This window comes from Tiliqua scincoides, chromosome 4 (genome assembly GCF_035046505.1).
Source record: "Tiliqua scincoides isolate rTilSci1 chromosome 4, rTilSci1.hap2, whole genome shotgun sequence".
NCBI classification, from domain to species: domain Eukaryota; kingdom Metazoa; phylum Chordata; class Lepidosauria; order Squamata; family Scincidae; genus Tiliqua; species Tiliqua scincoides.
In genome coordinates, this window is record NC_089824.1 from 81,585,527 (window position 1) to 81,606,779 (window position 21,253).

At 38.3% G+C, this 21,253-nt stretch overlaps 1 protein-coding gene across 3 annotated transcripts in view; it reads right to left on the bottom strand.

The window, feature by feature from the left end:
- Positions 1-265: 265 nt before the first annotated feature.
- The window catches only part of PRP4K (pre-mRNA processing factor kinase PRP4K), a 34,662-nt gene continuing 13,674 nt past the window's right edge, over positions 266-21,253 (bottom strand). The window contains exons 5-19 of one of the 3 annotated variants that reach the window (XM_066625102.1): positions 18,189-18,270; positions 16,886-17,096; positions 16,610-16,683; positions 15,949-16,039; positions 14,070-14,217; positions 12,648-12,785; positions 11,880-12,033; positions 8,575-8,689; positions 7,192-7,343; positions 6,599-6,685; positions 4,475-5,252; positions 3,916-3,961; positions 3,319-3,403; positions 2,295-2,340; positions 266-1,313 (exon numbers count right to left, since the gene is read on the bottom strand). In XM_066625102.1, the coding sequence (XP_066481199.1) occupies positions 5,049-5,252; positions 6,599-6,685; positions 7,192-7,343; positions 8,575-8,689; positions 11,880-12,033; positions 12,648-12,785; positions 14,070-14,217; positions 15,949-16,039; positions 16,610-16,683; positions 16,886-17,096; positions 18,189-18,270 (1,456 nt within the window). In that variant the 3' untranslated portion in view covers positions 266-1,313; positions 2,295-2,340; positions 3,319-3,403; positions 3,916-3,961; positions 4,475-5,048. Of the gene's footprint in view, positions 1,314-2,294; positions 2,341-3,318; positions 5,253-6,598; positions 6,686-7,191; positions 7,344-8,574; positions 8,690-11,879; positions 12,034-12,647; positions 12,786-14,069; positions 14,218-15,948; positions 16,040-16,609; positions 16,684-16,885; positions 17,097-18,188; positions 18,271-21,253 lie in introns of all 3 variants that reach the window. The other 2 variants (XM_066625101.1, XM_066625100.1) reach the window with 2 other exon arrangements.

Genomic DNA, 21,253 nt, shown 5'->3' on the forward strand with positions numbered 1-21,253 from the left:
AGACTCAACCTCTCCTTCAAAAGTTTGTGTTTGACTAACCCAAGAGAAATTAGGTGAAACTCAGGCAAGTAGCAAATAAACCATCATTTTAAGCTCTCATGCCTCTAAACCTCCCTAATAAAGTTCATATATATTCTCCTTTTCACATTCATCCTAGGAAGTTTCTAATACAGACTACAAAAGACTTAAAATCAGTCAGTTCTACCTATCCACAATATGTTTTCACTAATCAGTTGCATACCAGAAGAAACACAGCAAAAAAAACTTGAGGCAGACTAACAGATTTATTGTGGAACAAACCTTCATAGACTAGAGACCACTTCATCAGATGCAAAAAGTTATTCCCAGCTGGTAGATACTTATACAAACACACACATCCACAGGATACAGGATAAAAATGACATTATGTTTTGAACTACATTCTGTTAATTAAAGTTCTAAAGAGATTTACAATATTTGTATATTTGCAATAAATTTACCAGGAGAACTGAGGAAAATGCCCTGTCTTTAGGTAACAATACTGAGTTCTACTATATATTTTTTAAATAAAATGAATAATTTATTAGTAATTCCACCAAATGCATAAATGCTTTTATAAAGGACAATTACTTGATAGCTGAGAGAAAGGGGGGGCACAAGTGGAAGGATAATTTTGTGATAATTACAGATGGTACCATGCTTTGTTCTGTAATATAAAATGCATTATTGTTAAAGAAACATGAACTTATTCATACTATGTGTTAAAATTTAGAAAATACTAAAATCATGACTACAAGTATTCTGAAATACATTTAAAATCTGATGATTCCCAGACAGCAAAACATTTTTCCTTAGGCATGTGTAAAACTTGCAGCAGCTGCTCATTGACTCAGTTCCTGCGTTGGACAGATGTTATTTTGTTGCTTGGTTGCTGTCACATCTGAAGGGTAAGGGTGTTTTCTTCTTTTTTTCCAGTAGGGGGAAATGGTAAGTAAATCACCTAGTAAACCAGTACTGACCACTATGCTGCTGGAAAAGCATCTTAGGAAGAGGCAATGGGCACTGTATGTTTACGAAAATTGAATAGAATCCAGGATAAACAAATTAAAAAAAATAGAAGAATGAGTCAGAGTTAAAAATAAATTGTAAAACAGTTATTTATTATCTTGAAGCAAATTGCTACTTCATAACTTGATGCATAATTTACATTCATTACAGCTTGTCGAACTCACACCAAGTCAAAGATATCAGCCTTCTGTATTTTTGGAGACTTATCTACCTCTTGAGTACATCAATCCACACAAAAGTTTCTTAGAAGTTTTCTGCCACTTACCCTATACAGGAGAGGAAACACAACATTAGCAAAGATGTAAATTTCCAGAGCAGATTTATCAAAATTACCTTCTCCCTCAAAAACAAACAAAAACTTTGTGTGTCATTTTAACCTAAACTGCAGTACAAAATAACAACAAGAGACAGAAAGAAACTCTTAAAATGGATCACCTAAGTGGATATACGACTAAGAGCAAGATATTTAATTCTTATTTGATAGACCTGTTCTGAAGAAACTCTCACTTTTGGGTTAAACTCAGCAGAGCTGACACTATGAACATCAATGCTTTTTTTCAGCTGCGAACCACTCAGTGTAAGGTATAAAAAGGGAAAGCAGATTACCAGTCCAGCCCTCTCCCCAATACATCATGTATTTGGACTGGAATACACAGATCCACATCTCTCCAGAATCTCTGCTGGCTCCTCAGGTAAACAATCACATAGCCATTCTGTATTGACAAAATAGCACAAATGGTCTGCCTACATCATCTAGGCCCAGTTCTTTACATCTCAATCCACCTAGAACAATTATTAATTTTGCAGCCAAAGCATACACAATGCATGCTCCAAAGTTATATTACTGTGGCTGCAATCCTAACCACACTTTCCTGAGAGTAAGCCCCATTGAACAAAATAACAGTTACTTCTGAGTAGACCAGGTTAGAATTGTGCCCTCTTACTGTAAATGCTGTACCTACAACATTTTTAAAAATGCATTCATGATCCTATCAGTGCATTTACAACCAATGTCCATATTCTCCTGCCTAGGGGATAAAGCATTATAATTTTGAAAAACATATATATCACAAGAAAATCACATCACCCAGGAATGACAGACACATTTTACAAAGAAAAACCACAACACTATGCTAAGAACTGCCAACATGGCAAACATGTAAATGGAACCTGTACCGCATTCTGCACAGAAAAACTTAACATAACTAAATGAAGAATGTTTTTCATATCTTTTATAGAACAGAAACCTGTGTTCATGTCTTCTGGTTGCCATCATCTTCATTTGAGCAGCATCTACAACACAAAGAACAAGTAAACAAGCAACTTTGTTTTTCTTGTGAGAAGTTTAACAAATTCTGTAGCCATAAGGTGCGTTGCTGCTACTCGAGTTGACATGACCAACTCTTTTGATTTGTAAGCAGGGATATGAAACAAGGGTGGAGGCAAGAGAATTTTATGACATCTGTGTCAGACTGCCACCAGATGTGCAAGATAGGTTGGAGGTGTCGCCAAAGCAGTGCGTCACACTACTGTGTGTGAAATAACTATCAATTTACTTCTTCGTTTCAGTGAAAGTTGCATTCTGTCTCCTGCACGAACAAGAAACATTTTAAATAAGTTGACAGAGAAATACTTTTAAAGAACATTAAACTGTAGAAGAGACAGGGTAGAAGTTCACAATAGGTAGACATCATTACCTGCCTCCTTCATAGTTCACTATTTTGCTGTTGTGGGGGGCACCTCATGGGGAGCACCCTACCAACCAGCAGTATGACAAAGGGCACAATACTAACCCCTTATGTCAGTGCTTTCTAGCACTGACATAAGGGCAATGCAGCTCTAAGGGAACAAACATTCCCTTACTTTGAGGAGGCCTCCATGAGTGACACCCAACTGTAGGATGCAGCACATGTCCCACTGGCACCGCTATGCCAGTGCTGGAAAACACTGACATAAGGGGTTAGGATTGTGCCCTAACTGTATTAAATGTATACATTGGATACAATGTGCCTAGATGGGTTTTTAAAAATTATGACAAAGTTAATTGTAATATTATAAAAATTCAACTTTAGGGTTTTTTGTACATCTGTGTAGTATATATGAAATCTAAAAAAATATGTTACGTGGATTGATTTAAACAGAAGAGTTGGCTTGGGAACATTAATTGACTGATTTGGGTATCCTCATGATGAACAACATCCTCATGATGAAAAACAAACTATTTTTTAGGTTGTTGCTAAATGTTTATCTACACATGCTGTCAGAAATAACCTTGTTAGGAAGGTGAAGTTGGTGTCTCAGCAAACCAGACCCCCTGGAGTAGGCGTTGAGTGGCCTGTGACTTGCCTTCCTTTGTCTCTCTCAGCACCATCAAAAAGGAAAAGTAAGAAAAACAGCACAAACATTAGTTAAAACCTGCATCCAATCCCATAACCTACAGGAATAAATTTCATTACAATGAAAGCAGATAGCATGAGGAGGACGCTTTAGGGAAGGGGGCTGGGAGAGCAGTATCGATACTGCAATGTCGATAATTAAGAATCTAATATCAAAGAATCACATCTTTTAGTAATAGCTTTAAGTAATGGACTAAGATTTGTTCTTATGGATTACCTGAGTCGGCAACACCGGAGACAAAAATATTTTAAAAATGGCTACCAATGCCTTGTTCACAAAAGACTTTATTATCTAATGATGCATACTGAAAACATACAGAAATCTGCATGGTCCACTTTACATGCAGCAGAACAATCTTCACTTTACAATAAGTGAATGTCAACTGTTTTATGCAAGAGACAACACTTTAAAGTCACATTTCTTAAAGAAAGCGTCATTTACAAAAGAAATAAAAGGTAAAGAAGCAATTACCGCTTTTAAAAAGCAGCTGCTTTGTTCAAGAGTGGAAGGTTTATGCCTGTATTGAAAGACAACATGATCACAAATAATGAAAACAATGAACAAATGAAAAACACCTTTAGCATAAAGCAGTACACTTTCAAATGACATACAAATAGCTAAAAATCTCATTATGGTGTTCTCTATCTGGCCATAAGGACTTTTGGAGTCGAAGCTTAACATTAGGAAATGAAAACTTTTCTCGATGTACTGGTTCTATGCCACAGTGAACTGTATTTAACAAAATGTATAAAGTCTATATAGCAAGTTGATTTTGTTAAAAAATAAAAGTAATAAACAGTACACTGAAGGCGCTCTCTCCATCAAGTGCACACTCCCTCAATTATTTTTTTTGAATGTGATGATCAAACATAAGTTGGAACTATGCCACAGTTGTAATGCCATAAAACAAAAACAAGATCATTTATAAAACATGCAGGGAATTCTGCTACAAAGCTATTGACTCTCATTTGTCAGTTTTTCCAATACAGTTAACATCTTAAACACCAGTGATGCTGATGGTTTAGCTTACCTTCAGTGTACTGAAAGTTGTACACAACCTGCTTTAAAAGAGGAGATCATCCCTGCGGGCAGGCTCAAGAAGGAACAGACCCCCTTCGGCACTGACTACACCAAGGGCATGCTGCTGTGGCCTGCACGCACACACCTAGGAAAATGTAATATAAACAGCATTTATGCTGGCCATTTTTCAGAGACAAAAATGAAGCCAAATCTGCTAAAAACCAAAATCAACCACCCAGTCTTACTGAGCTTTTATGCTCTGTTTTTTATGTGTGTGTTTGTGTGTATGTATTTATATATATATATATATAGGAACTGCAACCATATACATTAGCATTGTACGTCTGTGCAGTCTTGGCAATTAAAACAGTTCTACAGTGAAAAAATCTTCACATAAGAGACAAACAGATTTACTCTAACATTTCTAAAAGAAATATCAGCCTTGATGTTAATTCAATATATCATTCTTCCTCAACTTTGCAGGGAAATTATTTATATGTTCTATGTACATTTATAAACTGCTGTGAAATTTCATCAGTCTTTGTATATTAACTATTCAAACCCTTTGAACTTCTTCACTGGATTTAAATTTTCTCCTGGATGAAGGCATGCTGTAGAGCCTGGTTGATACTAATCCGTTTAGCTGGATCTAACATGAGGATCTGGTCCAACAAGTCCTTCAGCTGGTGAACCTTTTTGCGCTGGTCTTCGGGGAGACGTTGGCACCCAATTAAATCTGCTAACAGATCCTTTGTTGGATTAATGGTACTCATGACAGTTACTTTTTCCTAGAAAGGCAAGTACAACCAGCACTTAGTTTCCAAGAAAACAATAAAGCTACTAAAACATTAAATTAATATATAGGAATACTAAAACCACTTAATAGTAGTACCTCTTATTTACTTAAATGGGATAGATGGCATTCCAGAAACTCATGACATTTTTATTCTTTATTTTACAAACACACTACAGAGAACTGGAAGCGCTGTGAGCACTGGATTTGACACAACACAGGTGCCTATCCCACATCTGAGGGGCCTCAAGAACTTCCCACACATAAGCGGAAGATCCTTTCAGTTGCATTGGGAAATCCTTTTGAGGGTTTTTCCATGAATTTAGTTATCCATGGAAATCAGTATCCATAGGAGGTCTGGGAACAGATCCCCCACTGTACTCTTCATAATTTATCACAATTTAACAAAAGGCTGCATTCTTTTGCATATTATGTTTAGGGTAGTCTCCATCTTTCTCTCTCTCCCTCCAGAAGAGAATGGGCACTCACAGGAGGGAGGATTCTTAAAACAGGAGCTCCCAGGAGCTAACTGCAATCCTGTCAATATAAACCAGTGATCCTCCAAATAGTTGCTTTTTGCTATCTCAATTACCAAGCCACACAAATTGCATTCTCTAGACTAAATAAAAGTAAATCTATTTAACTTTCACAATAAACAGTAATATATTCCATCTATTCCACCACCTACACCAAATTCTAAGAAAACCATCGTGCTGCCCTTGTTCACATGAAATAATAAAATGTGGTTTATTGTTATGAGAACAAGACTGCAAGAGTTTTGAGTCTGCGCATTCCTAGCCATCACCTTCACAGACAAGAAGAGATGGAAAGTTTCTACTTTTAACAGTGAACTATCCACAGCTCTACTATGGATATCCTACTATGCCTGAGCTTAGGAAAACTATGATTTCTTCAAACCATAATACCAAACTATGCTGGTTTATTTCAACTAACCATAGTTTGAACAAACAACAATTCCCCAAGTTCAGACATAACAGGGAATTATGATTAGTTCAGAAATATTCAGTCTCCTCCTTTCACACACTGGAGAGTAAAAAGCACATATGAGGCTCATGACTGAGTTGGCCTATTAACATTTTTGAATTTAGATGATTAAACTGGGATACTTCATCTGGTTATTGATCTCAATTGTGGGTGTGTCAATGTTTTAAGGAAGTGCATGTTCCAAAACTTGCACATCATAATATGAAGTCCACATTTTTTGAACTGAGAAAAAGAAAGAAAAATTTAAACTTAATATTATTATTCTACTTTTTAAAAACAGAATCACAAACACACGGGACAATGTTGGGAATCTATTTTACTGAAGTTCAAACTTACCCTTTCAGTTACTTTATCTACCTCTATGTACATAAAGTTGAGATTTTGATCGAAGTGTTGATCTTTGAACACCCCTTTTCGGATCATCTGGAAATAACGTCAGCAACATATTAAAAATCTTACAGGCTTTATATATGTAAAACATGAAAGCAGTAAACCCCCGAAGAAATTTATTCCAATGCAACACCCATGATGTAAGTAAACTGAAACAGTAAAGCACAATTGCTTCTATGTATTTAGATCTGCTTCTTGTTCTAACCTTAAAAATTCAGGATATATGACATTCACAGCTGATAAGAGGCACTCTACTAAAATAGCCTTCTATAAACTCCCAAATACTAAATCAACCCTAAATTTAAAAGCCACGCATTTGTTCCCGAAATCCAGGAGCATTATGTTCTACAGTGTCCTGAGGCAGCAAAGAAATTCTACTATATTTTTTTTAAATGAGCTGTGCACGCGCGAGCGTGTTATGTTTTAAAGATACAAGAGTTACTGGAAAATTCCACAGATACAGATTTATGTCTCATTCCTACAAGGAGAGGGAAAAGTTTTTTAAAACTGCTCATTTTTAAAAGCTTTATTTTTTTTACCTTGTTTGGCATCTTTCCTTTCAGGTCCATAGCAAGTTTTAACATATGGTTATTGGTTTTCCCAGCAAATAATATTTTTCCTGTGTAAAGTTCATACAGTGTACAGCCTACAGACCACATATCTATACCGTAGTCATAGGTTTTGCCTATAACTGAAGGAAAACAGTTTCACAGTTAGAATCATTAATGGTACAACATACCAGATATTGAAACTAGGTTACTCACTTTTCTAGGGTCAGCCAGACATAAAAAGAGACTGAATGAATAGTATCCAAGATATTTCCCCTGTACCACCCAACTCAAAAGTGGTGGGTGTAATACTTAACCATAGTTTTTCTTACAACACACCCTTTCTTGTTACATCAGCAGTATCAGATGATGCTTAGGAAATTGACTGAATGAATTCAAAGTTAGGAGGGACAGATGTTTATGGCACAAATGCATCTAGGTCATATGGCACCACACACTGATTACACTTCAAGCAGCCATCTCTTAAGTTTCCTTCAATTATGAGAGACAGTAGGGTCAGAGTGAGTTTGCCCCTAGCCACATTGTATTTGTACTTTCAGCGACTGCAAAGACAACCACATCATTTGGAAGGCATATGAAAAAGCAAATGATGCAACTGCTGCAGGGGCTTCAGTTAAGAAGGCAATGGACAAGGTGTGGAGGGAAACATGAACCAGGTGGCAATGGTAAGGACGTGTGAAGGAAGAAAGGATCAAGAGAAGGAAAGAAGGGTCTGAATCATCTGGGGAACCTAGAAAAAGGAAGTGGAAACTGTGACAAACTGTGGATGGCACTTGTTCTCCCACAAAACAGTAGTCTGTTTTTATGTTCACATTTCTGGAAGCAATTCAACCAATGGTAAGAGTCTCACACTAGTTGATTACTCACCAAAAAATGTTACCCGGTATACCAGTATTTCTCAAATTGTGGTCAGGACCCATAGGGTGGGTCGTGAGCCAATTTCAGGTGGATCCCTATTCATTTCAATATTTTATTTTTAATCTATTAGACTTGATGCTCCCATGGTATGCATTAGGGAAATGTTGCAGATCTGAACTTTTAACAGGCTACTATGTATATACTTTTAACAATGATAGTCAATGGGATTTACTCCTGGGTAAGTGTGGGTAGGACTGCAGCCTAGGATCGTTAAAAATTTTCTTCCTTGCCGATGTCACTTCCGGTCATGGCATCACTTCCGGTGGGCTCTGACAGATTCTCATTCTAAAAAGTGGGTCCCGGTGCTAAATATGTGAGAACCACTGCGGTATACAATTCCATTTTTTGCAGTCAAACATATCCTTTCTTCATAAATGTGTAATAACATAACATTTTATAATTCAAGTATAAACATGCTATGTCAGATTAACTTACTAATTTCAGGAGCACGATAAAATCTACTGACAAGATACGGTGTGATGTCATTATCAGCAACATGCGAAGCTGATCCAAAATCACAAAGCTTCAATATGGTTTTAGATTCATTCACCTAAAAAAGGGCAAAACAGATTGTATTTACAATCACAAACAGGACAGGTGGTACTATGATAGCAAGCACACGAGTAATCAACACTAAGAATTGTGTTGATTTTCTCAAATACATTTAGCATATTTGAAAGTATAAGCACATATTACTGCACCTCTCTCCCCAACAGTGTTTTGCCAGAAGTTGAAGACCTGGCTTTTTGCATACTTTCTGAGCTCAGTTGACCATTTTGATTCATCTTGTTTTAAAGTGCTGATGTAATTTACTGTTGTTTGCCTTAACAATATTTCACCTAATAATGAAAACTGCTGCCAAAGAGAAAAGTTGGGATTGACTGTAAAAAAAATTAATCTTTACTATGTTTTTTAAACAGCCACAAAACACAGTACACACAAAAGCTATGTACAGCTGAATAATGTATGCTTGGAAAACAAACAGCAAAGCATGGCCACCCATGGCCTCTGCCGGGCTCATAATGACTTATATAGCAAAAAAAGTGACTTCTGTTTTTCAAGTAAAATTTCCTGTTTTTTCTTAACACTGGAAGTCACTTTTTTTTGTTATACAAGTCATTCTGCACAAGGCTTTTGCTGGACTCAGAAGACGCTCATTTCCGGAGGGTGTGGAGGAGAAGGCGTTCCATGGTATCTGTGATTTCAGTTAACTGCGGGGGTGGGGTGGTCTAGAACGGAACCCCTGCAGATACCGGGGCGCGCCTGTACACATATAAAATAAATAGCTCCAAAAGATGATATAGCCAGGTTTGAACTTCTCTCCCTGATAACAAGTTTTCTATGTGGAGGGAGTTTTTCATAGAGTGAACCATTCATTCAATCTTGCAATGTTCCATCTGCCATTTTTGCTAGTTTAATACAGGAACACTTTCATCATGTGATCTGTTTGTGCAGAAAGAACTAAAGTGAATTCCTTTTAGAATGCAGCCAGCTTTAAATCATAAAGCGCTACTACTAAGCACTACTAAATAATCTATAGAAACCCTAGATGCAAAAAATTATTGCTTTAATATACTGTACAACATTAACCCCTGCTAAGAGGCACTCTTTCAAGTGGGTGCTCCTCTTTTTAGCAGGGGGAGAGTAACTAGCCCACCTCACCCAGGCAGTATCTTTTCTAGTGGCTGTCTGCTGGTGTTCTTTTGAATCTTTTTCGATTGTGAGCCTTTTTGGGACAGGGAGCCATTAGTTATTTGATTTTTCTCTGTAAACTGCTTTGTGAACTTTAAGTTGAAAAGCGGTATATAAATACTGTTGTTGTTGTTATTAGTATTAATAATAACAATTATAATAATAATACATCTATCTTATTCATCCTCATACAGTTATATGCTCTTGCTTTATTGCTGAGTAAGCTGATGTTGATAAAAAACATGCCTAAGGACACCAAGATCATCTAGGGATGAACCAGAATTTGAACCCAGATACTAGCTATGCACATGGATTGCCAAAACTGTCAGGAAGGGGATGTGTGTGTCAGATGGAACAAGCAAAAACATACATGCTACTGTTGCATTTTCTGTAGTGTTTGAATCTATCATCTGGGCTCCACACGGAGACAACCACTGGGTGAAACACAGGTGCACACACAGACCACCCCAGATTACACATAAAAACGTTGCATATTAACAGTCACACTGACAGAGAGATGGAATTCAACAATACCAGAAAACTACTGAAATTATGTCTCTCAGGTGCAGTGAGGGTGTTCTGTGGAGGCCACCTGAAACCAGCCAGAGGTTGTGGCATGGAATATAATGGAAGAAATATAATGGGAGAAATTCAGTACACATTACAGTTGATCCTAGAGCAATTACCAAGTAGAACATGTTTCAAGTGACTTCTAATGCTCATAATGTGTTGAACAACTCTTGGTTAGGGCACATCTTACTTTGGAATGTTGAAAGCCTGACTGCAGTGTTTTCTCATTCATTACACAAGCATATGCTATTTGATTGTTCTAATGTACATTAATATTTTCCAAAGTATCAGGACATCTCTGGATAGCATTTACATAACTTTTCATGTTCCCTTCTGCAAGAACTCATTATGTATATGCAAATATTCCAAAATCCAAAAAAATCTGAAATCCAAAACACTTCTGGTCCCAAGCATTTCAAGTAAGTGATACTCAACCTGTAACAACCTGCAACCCTAAATAACAGCCATTTTCAACCAGTGTGCTGCAAATGGTTTGCAGGTGTGCAGTGGGAATTTGGGGAGGGTTATTAATAGGGTCATTGCGGGATTTGAGCCCCCAACCAGCAGGGACAGTGTGCCTTATCAATTATCCAAAACTGATGGTATAACTTGACAATTTTAGCATCTTCTCAGTGTGCCCTGAGATGAAAAAGTTTGAAAACTGCTGCTATATATACTTACCAAATGTAATTTAGAAATTGAGACATTAATATCCATTACCATAAGCTCCCCCCCCCCAAAAAAACACCAATTGTAACAGATTTTGAGTATCCCTTATATGAAATGTTCCAAAATCCGAAACTTCGAGTTTAATGGACGTGAGTGGTTGGTGTTACCTTGTTTTGCTCATGCTATGTTCCTGCACCTTTAAACAGCAGCTTGATGCACATAAATGAAGGTGAGGAGGTGCTTACATGGACAGAGGAGTCTAGCTTCTGTGAAAAGGACAGGAACAGAACATGAATTTCAAAACGAAAGGAAATTCACATCCTGATGCCCTTTGTCACAGTTCCAGCATCCATGACGACCTCCCAGAGCTCTTTTTGTCTCTCTAGGCCTTCTGAAGGCAAAGGCCTAGGCACGCAGTTCTTATTTTGCCTTCTCCCCTTAGCCGTCATCATGCTGAAGGTTCCATTTACTCCCAGTTGAGGGGAGGCACAGGGTGAGGGGGGACTGGAGGCTTTGGTCTGGGACTGGAAATGGCAATCTGCAGCAAGATCCGCAACCATTAGCAGAAGACAGAGTCACTTCTTTTAGGCAGCAAACGCTGCACCCTGATGCTTATCCACATATAAGAAGTATATGAAACAAATGAATTTACTGTTTCGATTTGAGTCCCTTCCCCAAAATCTCATAATGTATACGCAAATATTCCAAAACCTAAAAAAATCTGAAATCCAAAACACTTCTGGTCCCAAGCTTTTCAGATAAGGGATACTCAACCTGTAACATTTAGTTACAAACCTAAATAAACTTACCAAAATATTGTCTGGTTTGATATCAGCATGCAAGATGTTGCATCTTTTAAGAAGTTTTAATGCTAGAAATAGCTGCTGGCTGTAGGACCGTACAGCCTTTATGTGGAGACCAACGTCCTTTCCATACTTCTTCAATACCTCTCGTAAATTCATACTACAGTGAAAATTTGAGATATTTTAACACCGCCATACAACAAAATCAAATCAAATCAAGTAAATCAAAAGTTTACAATAAGTTTAAAAAATAAGAAAAATCTTCCTAAACCTCCCAAGTAATTGCTGATCTGTTTAAAAAAGTTACCCAAACATCCTAAAGGCTGCCAGCCCTGGGAATAAGACCCACTGACTAACATTGTTAAAAGCAGATACATAGTAGTCTAAAAGTACTGATCTGTAACATTTCCCCAAATGTAGTTCCATACCATGGTAGTATCAAATCTATGAAAAAATAAAATATACATTGAAATGAATGGGGACCCATCTGACATTGGCTTGTGACCCACCTAGTGGGTCCCGACCCACAGTTTGAGAAATGCTATCCAATGGAATATGCAATTTGAGAAATCAGATAATTTTGCTTATTCTTCTTGCTCCCATTTCAAAGCACAAAATGAAGGCTACTCATCATCAAATGTGCTCAATAAATACTGGGGAGGAAACATTTCAACAATGTTCCATTAACTTTGGAAGATAAAAAGGGCACTAGACTAACCAAGACTGTTAAGAGCACATTTTAAAGAATGCGTACAGGGACAATTTGAATCTCACCTGAGTGGTTCAAATACCAGACAGAGGTGCTGTTTGTGATAAAAATGCCGGAACAATCGCAGACAATGAAACTTGTCATCAGGATCTGCATCATTGAGCTTTTTCAAGAATTCCAATTCTTTTAAACCTGTTTTTTGCCTGAAAAGAGATTAAATTATTACAATACACAGCACAAGAGAACTAATACATAAAAAGCATAAAACTAAGGGTCTAAAGAACATGATGTTTGTGGAAAAAGTAGCAACTGTTAAGGAATAAATTACAGCTGCCAGTACCAAAGGACAGTGAACATGTGGGAATTGGGCAGCCTGTGAGGCAGGAGACAAAAAATGACAGCTGAGACGAGATAGGTATGAATACGGAGCAGAGAAGTTGTCTGCTCCAACTCAATATAAGGAATTTCTGGCTTACAAGTGAGTGACAGTGCCAAAAGGACCAGTAACTGCAAAGTTCTGAAGAATACGGGAACCTATAGTACGATGTTAAGGACATCAAGGGTAGGAAAAAGTAAATATGTCTTGCCCTAGGAAGGTAAGACTGTGTGGAACTCAAAAATGAAAACCCTAGCTGACAACCCAAAAGGTGAGAGTAAGGACAACGGAGAACGGCAAGTGCAGCAGTTTCTACACATAGCAGAGGTTGGCTCTGGTCTCTCCTTTCTTATTTTGTCTCTCATTCCTTTCAGAATTTTTGAGGTGCTTCCTTCAGTGTCATTAAAAACATCAATTATACAGGCCTTCAATCTTACAGAAAGCAAAAATGTTACAAGTTATTCAGTGGGGCATCTCACAGTACTCTAGCTCTTAGTAGGGGATGAGAATGTGGGGTAGCAGGGACATCTCCATAGTGATATTGGAGCTGTAGCTCGGGGAGGTGCACATGCCTTGTGAACAGAAGGTTCATTCAATCTCTGCTATCTCCGGAAGGGCAGAGAAAGACGCTGGCCTGAAAATCTAGAGAATCACACTGTCAGTGTAGTAAATACTGAGCTAGATGGACCAATAACTTAGTATTAAGCAGCTTCCTTCCAAAGAAGAAAAGCAGAAGAGACATTTATTTTCCCATAGTCCTAGTGTAAATACTAGTTAACAGAAAGACAGAACCATGGTGATGCTAAGTGTTTCAGAAAACAGCGTGTACATCTTTTTAGCATAGACTTATTTTAAATTATAAACACTTGGAAAAACTTGTCAGATTATGCACAACTGAAACAACTAGCTATTGATTATATCTAATCAATTACTGATTTAATAAGCTTCACTATATTTCTACAACACGATGCAAAATTCTTCTGGAACACCGTGAGCTGCTACTGCTCAAAGATTTCTTCAATGTCTGCAGATAATGCCTGCCTTACTACTAGCCCAATATAGTTAGCTCATTATAATTTACCAATTGGGGTGAAAACACCCTCTTACTTACATAAGATCATTATTTCTAATGATTTTGACAGCCACTTCTTGGTTTGCTCTTGCCATATCTCTGGCCCTCACCACATTGCTGAAAACTCCTTGGCCAGTATAACCATACACATTATAACGTTTATCTAGAACTTCACCTATGTTAACACCTGAAGGGGGAAAAAAAAACAATTACTATGCAAGACAGCTGCAGTATGCACACTCATAATGACTAATGCACACAAAGTTCAAAACCCAGCAGATCAATCAATAAAGGAGAAGTTCTCTGCAAACAAGTAGCTGTATAAAGCACAACCACCTGAAGTCTGTTACTTTCTACACACAACGAAAGGACGCCAAGAGTTCAAAACTCAGACCTGATTTCTTCCTGGAAGGATGCAAGTAACTTCCCTCTATGGTTGCACAAGATGAGGGTTGGAATACATAAGCTTCTCTCTGACCACTTTTAGATCACTTCACATATGCCATATCTGAAAACTAAGCTTTAGCTTAAAAGGACAGAGGAACTTTAAAAAGAAAAATGAGAAAAATACCATAAGCATGCAGGCAGCTATTTTTCTTTAAAGAAGTCTTGTGCCAAACCAAGGAAAATGCAAGAAGGGAGTTGTCTCCAAACTATTCCAGCTTCTCTTCATCACAGCAAAAATCATGACCTACCTTTCCTGACCAATAAAAGCAGATGACTGTGCAAGAACCAAATGATCATTGTTTTTAGATACCAGGCAAGAACAAAGGCTTTCTGGCACTTCTTGCACCACAGGACAGGATTCAGTTGCTCTGACCCCTCAATTTTTCTTTGATATGTTGGCACCAAATCAAGATCTTCATTTTCAGTCATTTTTCTTTGAGTTAGGAAGGCTCCACACACAAAGAGAAGCCATTAACTGGATTTCAGCATATTCAGTGAAGTACAGGTTGAGCCTTGTTATTCTACACAAAATTCCTTCCCTACCAAGCACTTACATGGATAGTAAAAAACCCACTACAGCAAATCAATTTAAAAAACAAAGATTCTTTGCTCAGGTGATTTAAAAACTGCCTTGCTGACCTTTGCAATGCAAGATAAGAGTCATTAGGAAGACAATCCATCAATCAATCCTCCTCCAAGCCTTAGAAAGGTGCTTCACTCAGTCCCTGCCTTCACTAATGCAAAGTGATCACTTTTCTTTCATGTGCTCAGGGGGAAGGGAGGGGTCCCCTGGGGAGAGAAGGATTGATGGACTGTCAGCCAGCTGCCCCCCCCCTCATTAGAGGTTATTGTAAAGAACTGTTCAGTTTTTTAAACTGATTTTAAAGGGATGCATTTTTCCCCTTCTCCAGGGATCAGCACATTCCTTCTCATTTGCAGTGGCCATTCGTGTTGAGTCAAATCTGTGTATAAAAAAAATCTGTATATAAATAGGCTGGACCTGTATTTCCATTTAAAGAGTTGGTTAGCAAATAAAGCACTGACTGTGCAAAACTTTTCAGGTTTTAGCAGTATGAAGCATACTGATGTTCTGGTGGAAGATTTATGGAGTGAAGGCCACCCTGGAGTAAGAGTCACCACAGTTTGGCAGAAAATGGTATCATTTCACTCTTCTCTCAGTTGCAAATTTTTTTTTAACTTTTATGATTGCACATCAATTCATTAACCAATAGCTATATTTAACAGGAAGTTATCGTTATTTTTATGATGTACTGTAGGCTACCTTGAAGCTCTACAGTCATCCGACTGGGTGCAAATTCCAAAAAATAAGATAAAAACATTCAATCACCTATTTTTCTTTGACACACTAACTTTTGAAGACTAATATTCTACTGGTCTTAACCAGCTTCTTTGAAGCTTAGCAAATGCATTTCAGTGGGTTGTTTACAAGAAACACAGCAAACAGACTTACGGTAATACCCCTCAGCATCTGTCCAGTTATCCCTGAGATTGGGGTTTTCTTTGAAGTCTTTCCCAATGCCAGCAGCCCTTAGGCGAGCACTCTGAAAGAAAGTAAACCTCATTTAGCCTCTCTTCACATTTTACATACCAGAGAAACTGAATAGCTAAGCACTTGCCTGGAAACTACAGAACTACAAAGAATCAATATAATTAAAACAAATTATATTAAAACAATATAATTAAAACAAAATTGTAAGTTACAATTTTTGGCCCTCAGAAGGCATTTGCGGGCTGCCCTCAGAACACCCTCTGGCATGACTGGAGCACAGCTACAGTCATATTCAGAGGACTGGGTATCAACATTTGTGGATTTGATTATTCGTGGGTTTCTGCATCTGCAAGGGTAATAGGAATGGAACCCCAGCGGATGACAAGGCACAACCATATAGTCAAGAAGGCAAAAATACTATTCATTAGTAGGGGCATAATCTCTGATAGGATTACAGAAATGAAAACGATCAAAGAAGTACTTTCTAAAGTTAATGTTTTAACTTTGGTTAAAAGTAGTGTTGAAGAAATTTGTAAAAATTTTCTCTACCAAATTTTTTAAAAACAAACAACAGAACAGCACTTCAAGAACTGTGGGAAAATATTTCTGTAAAATTACCTACATCAAAATATGCAGCAAACATATCATCTGACTCTGTAAACATGTCAGGAGCTGTGATTTTCTTCTGAGATGAACCTTTAAAAAAATGTACATTCTTAATGTTGAATTGAGAGACAATGAAATGAGAATGTAAGGTAGTCAATATCATCTTCTATAACACATTGTCCAATTCTGGTTGCATACAACCCATGCCTGTGCATGCGTAAGCTTTTATTGCTTCAGATGATTTGGGGCATGCGCAAAAACACATTATGCTAGAAACACTGCTGATTCTTACCATTGTTTTGCTCAACTGCCATGAGATTGTGCTTGGCCTTCACTGAGGCCTCAAAAGTATCCACATTTTCCCGTTCATATTCCTTAACATCAGCAGCTACCCGCTCTAGAATGTCATCAGGTGAGTTTGAACGACTGCGTGTACTGCTTTGAGGGCTGCTTGGTTCAGATGGCATAGATATATTGCTGTCTTCAGCCAAGTACTTATATTTCTGCAAATATAAATGTTTATCAAGTAAGCCACTAGAAGTATCCAAATTAAATTGGTTATGATATAAATCACAATGAATTGCCAAGACAAAGAAAACAAACATGCCAAACTGCTGTCTACAACCCAAACTTATGGATACCTGAAGAGGATTAGCACTATATTCCCAACACTACATTTCAATGAAATGAGATGGTCTTGCATTTGCTCTAAATGTTCCTGCTCTGTCCCTTTCCCTTTGCAGTCTTTGAATATGTGGGGGATTGTGGTGGCAACTATGCCAGAATGTTGAATGGACAGTATTGGAAACTGCATGGATTCTTGAGTCATACTCTGTGGGAGCTATCTGTAGTATGGACTTTGACACTTCAGTTCTCTTGTTGTAACATTACATGGTGATGGGATGCAAGCTGAACTGCTCCCATTAATATAGATAGGATTGTGTTTAGCAAAACCTCTGTCATATCTTCAACACAGTTCTTATCCATCACAACTGACTGATGCAGGGTCTTGTACAGAGCAACTACATAAGCTTAATTGCTTTTCTCCCCCAAGCACCACAATCTTTTAGTTATAGCTACCCGAATTTCCAGTGTGCAGTTTCAGCCCACAAAAGTAGCATTTTCAGAATCAGTAAGGCAGAGGCGTAAGAAAAAAGTTATGATTATTTGTCATCTACTATAATACTTAAGCATTCAAATTTCATTAATGTAATGATTATAGGAAACATAACTTCATTACAACCAATTGAGCATTATTAACTGAAAATGCAACAATTTTAAGCAAAATGTTGCAATATTTTTACAAAATAAGTGTTACAAATTTTGACAGCATATCTTAGACTTATTCCCCAGCAAATATATTAAAAACCATCAGTCAGTGGTTCCTAAACTTTTGTGACTGGTGGCTCCCCTGACTGACGGGGCCATTGGCCACAGATCCCCAACAGGGCTACAATCCTATGCATTTTATAGGGCTGTGGGTTTTTTGCGAGGATGCCACGGTTCCTCCGGCTGGCTTCCACAGCTCCTTGGGGAACCAAGGCTCACAGTTTGGGAACCATTGGTTTATGTGGATGAATAAAACTATCACATACCTGCACAATTGCTTGTCTTTGTAATCTTCTCTGCTCTATCAGAGCTTCCTCATCTTCTTCTTCAACATCAAAGTCTTCAAGGCTATTAAAAAATGATAATAACTGACGTATCCCAAAAGCCACATCTAAACCATCTGACCATTCAGCTTACTTAACTGTAAAGATTACTGAATTTTTCTTTAATTTTCTGAGTCTCACTATGACATTCTTCCTTCCCAAATGTATGCCTTCTAGTTTTTGTTTTTTGTCTCTAAAAACCGGAGTTTACTTATGTAAAAATGTAGCCCCTGAATCCACCCTGTAGTATATACAGAATTCCAAAAACCAATGTCCCTTTAAAAGAGTACCTACAGCTGGTCTACTCACAAAGCTAGATGAAGAAGCTTGTGTCAGTGACAGATAGCGAAGGGCAGATGGTGGAGGATTTGGGATGCCTTTTGCCCCAAGTCCACTGCTGTCACCAGCATTTTCCTTGGACATAAGCTGCATTGTTCCATACTGCACAAGCTAAAAGTGAACAGGAACCATATCCTCCGCTTTCCTTCTTGCGACCCATCCTTGTACAGAGTTTAAAGGGAACACATTGCTTTAAATACCATACATTGAAGGATTGCTTCACTGCCTGCTCTCCTAGCTCCAGCCATGTGCAGTATTTAAAGGGAGCAGAGAGAGGGAGGAAGGAGCTTTTTTTTGAGGAGGGGTGCATGCATGCAAGGTGGCAGTAGTGAGTCAAGGGCAGCATCATGCAGCGGAATGGTTGGGCCATCCCTGACCCCTAAATGGTGAAATATGACAATTATGTTTGCTAAAGGTTAAAAGTCAAAAAAAGCACACAGAAGAAAAGTATGTTTCTAAATAATGATTTTGAAGTTCATTTCACCAACTGGATGATCTGGGTTAACCAAAGTAAAGGGTCAGGACAAGTTCAACAGCAGACTGCAAAGATTAGCTAGCAAGAACAGCTTGTTGTACATCTCTAACATGGCTGAAATGTTTTCTGAAAACAACACAGCACAAAAGGAAGAGTTGAAGAGGCACATTCAGTGATGAGAAAGTGTTGCGAAGCTTGTGACTAACAATTCTGAGCACATTAGAAATAAGTCCAGAGATTTCAGTGGAATTAAATTCCAAGTCTGAGTGTTTAGGATTACAGCCAAAGCTTCCTAGCTTCAAAAGAGAGAGCCAACAAAGGCCAGGAACTAAAGAACTGTGAAAATTAGTTCTGTTAGCCTAGGGGGTTTTAGACATTTTTCTCAAAAAGCAGCCCTTTCAACCCATGCCATATGGTAATCTTTTTTTCAAAACTGAGAGGAGTTTCAAAAGTAGTTCACAAAACAGCATGGAAGTCTACTGTTCAAGTTCCTGACCTCCAAACTTCAATTTCCAATGCTAGTGCCCCTGTGTGAACATGAGTAGCTCTTCCAGCCAGTGTCTGCTGGATTATAATTACTGCATTACATCATTCAACCCAACATTAAGCATTCAGTGACACTGACAGAATTCTACAAAATTTTTACTATGCAAAAATAGACTTTGAGCACAACTGTGAGGAAGCAAAGTTCATTTAAATCTCAACACAACTCATTGGTTTAACTCAGCAATTTTCAACCTTTTTCATCTTATGACACACAGACAAGAAACTAAAATTGTCAAGGCACGCTATCAGGTTGACAATTAACAAGGCACATCATGCTGCCAGTGGGGGGCTTACATCTCCCATTGGCCCTACTAACATATGACCTTTCCCCCAAATTCCTGTGGCACACCTGTGGACCACTCACGGCACATTAGTGTGCCATGGCACAGTGGTTGAAAATGGCTGGTTTAGCTGCTTGCTCACAGTCACATTGGCTTTATCCATCTTTTTCTGAATTGTGTCCAGTATATATATAAATGAATAGTTGCTTAATAAGTGTTTCAGCAGTACCCACATGCTAATAACATAGGCCAACACACATTTTGCTTCCTTAAACGTTACACCAATTCCTGGGTATATTTGGGGCGCTTTTTCCAAAAATGGGATCCGTTTTGCCCTATTATGTCTAGTTTTGGAGATGTAGTATCGCCTGTTTAGTGAATGGTTCAAGCAGCTTCCTCATGAGGAAGCCTACACCATGGCTTCCTCGTGAGGAAGCTGCTTGAACCATTTACAAAAAAAGGCTATACTATATCTCAAAACTAGATGTGATAGGGGAAAACGGATGCCATTTTTGGAATCGGCAACCCAAATTCATATGAAACCACCATAAAGTTTGGGAAAAACTTTTCTGACCCTCAATTTTGTAGGCCTGTGTAATTCTTTCCACAACAGTCTAGTATCTAGTACAGTACCATAGCTTCACATTCCAAAAAACAACCACAGAGAAATAAAGTAAGAAGCCCATCTGACACGTCTAAAAATTCACAAACCCAGCCCAACTGTAGGGGCAGGTTCCAAACTTCCACCTCAATTCCAGAGGGGAAGGCTAGGAGCTGCCTTTTGGGCAATGAACCATCAAGATGTTCCACGAGACTTGGCAGCCAAAAGGCAACCCCAGCTTTCCCAACCAGAACAAGAGAGGAAAATTGAGGTTTGTTTTGGCAACAGACTGGCAAACTACTTGCAGCATGGTAGCACCAAGCACCAAAACGTTATATCAACCTTCTTCTGGGGCTGGCAAAAAGAGGTGAGGATGTTCCCCAAACTAGAGGAGGCAGCTAGGGTTGCTCTTCTCACCCTTACCAGAGGGCGACAGAATGCATGCCATGGTTCACAGAATTGTGGATCTCTGTATACAGGTTGAGCCTACTCATCTGTGGATTTTATATTCACGGATCTGACTCAACATGGGTCCCCCAGACCAATATTGAGCCACACTTGATCCAACCTGAGCCCTCTGGAGGTGGCCAGAGTGCTTCCCTGGTATTCAGAATGCCTTAAAAGGCATAAAAACAAGGGAAACCAGAAATAGCATTTTTTTAGCTACAGGGTCATTCTGAAGCCTGCAAAGGTCACAGACAAATGCGTGCTGCCTCTGCGGGGTTCAGAGAGTCCTCCAGAGGCAACTTAAGCATAAATCCGATTT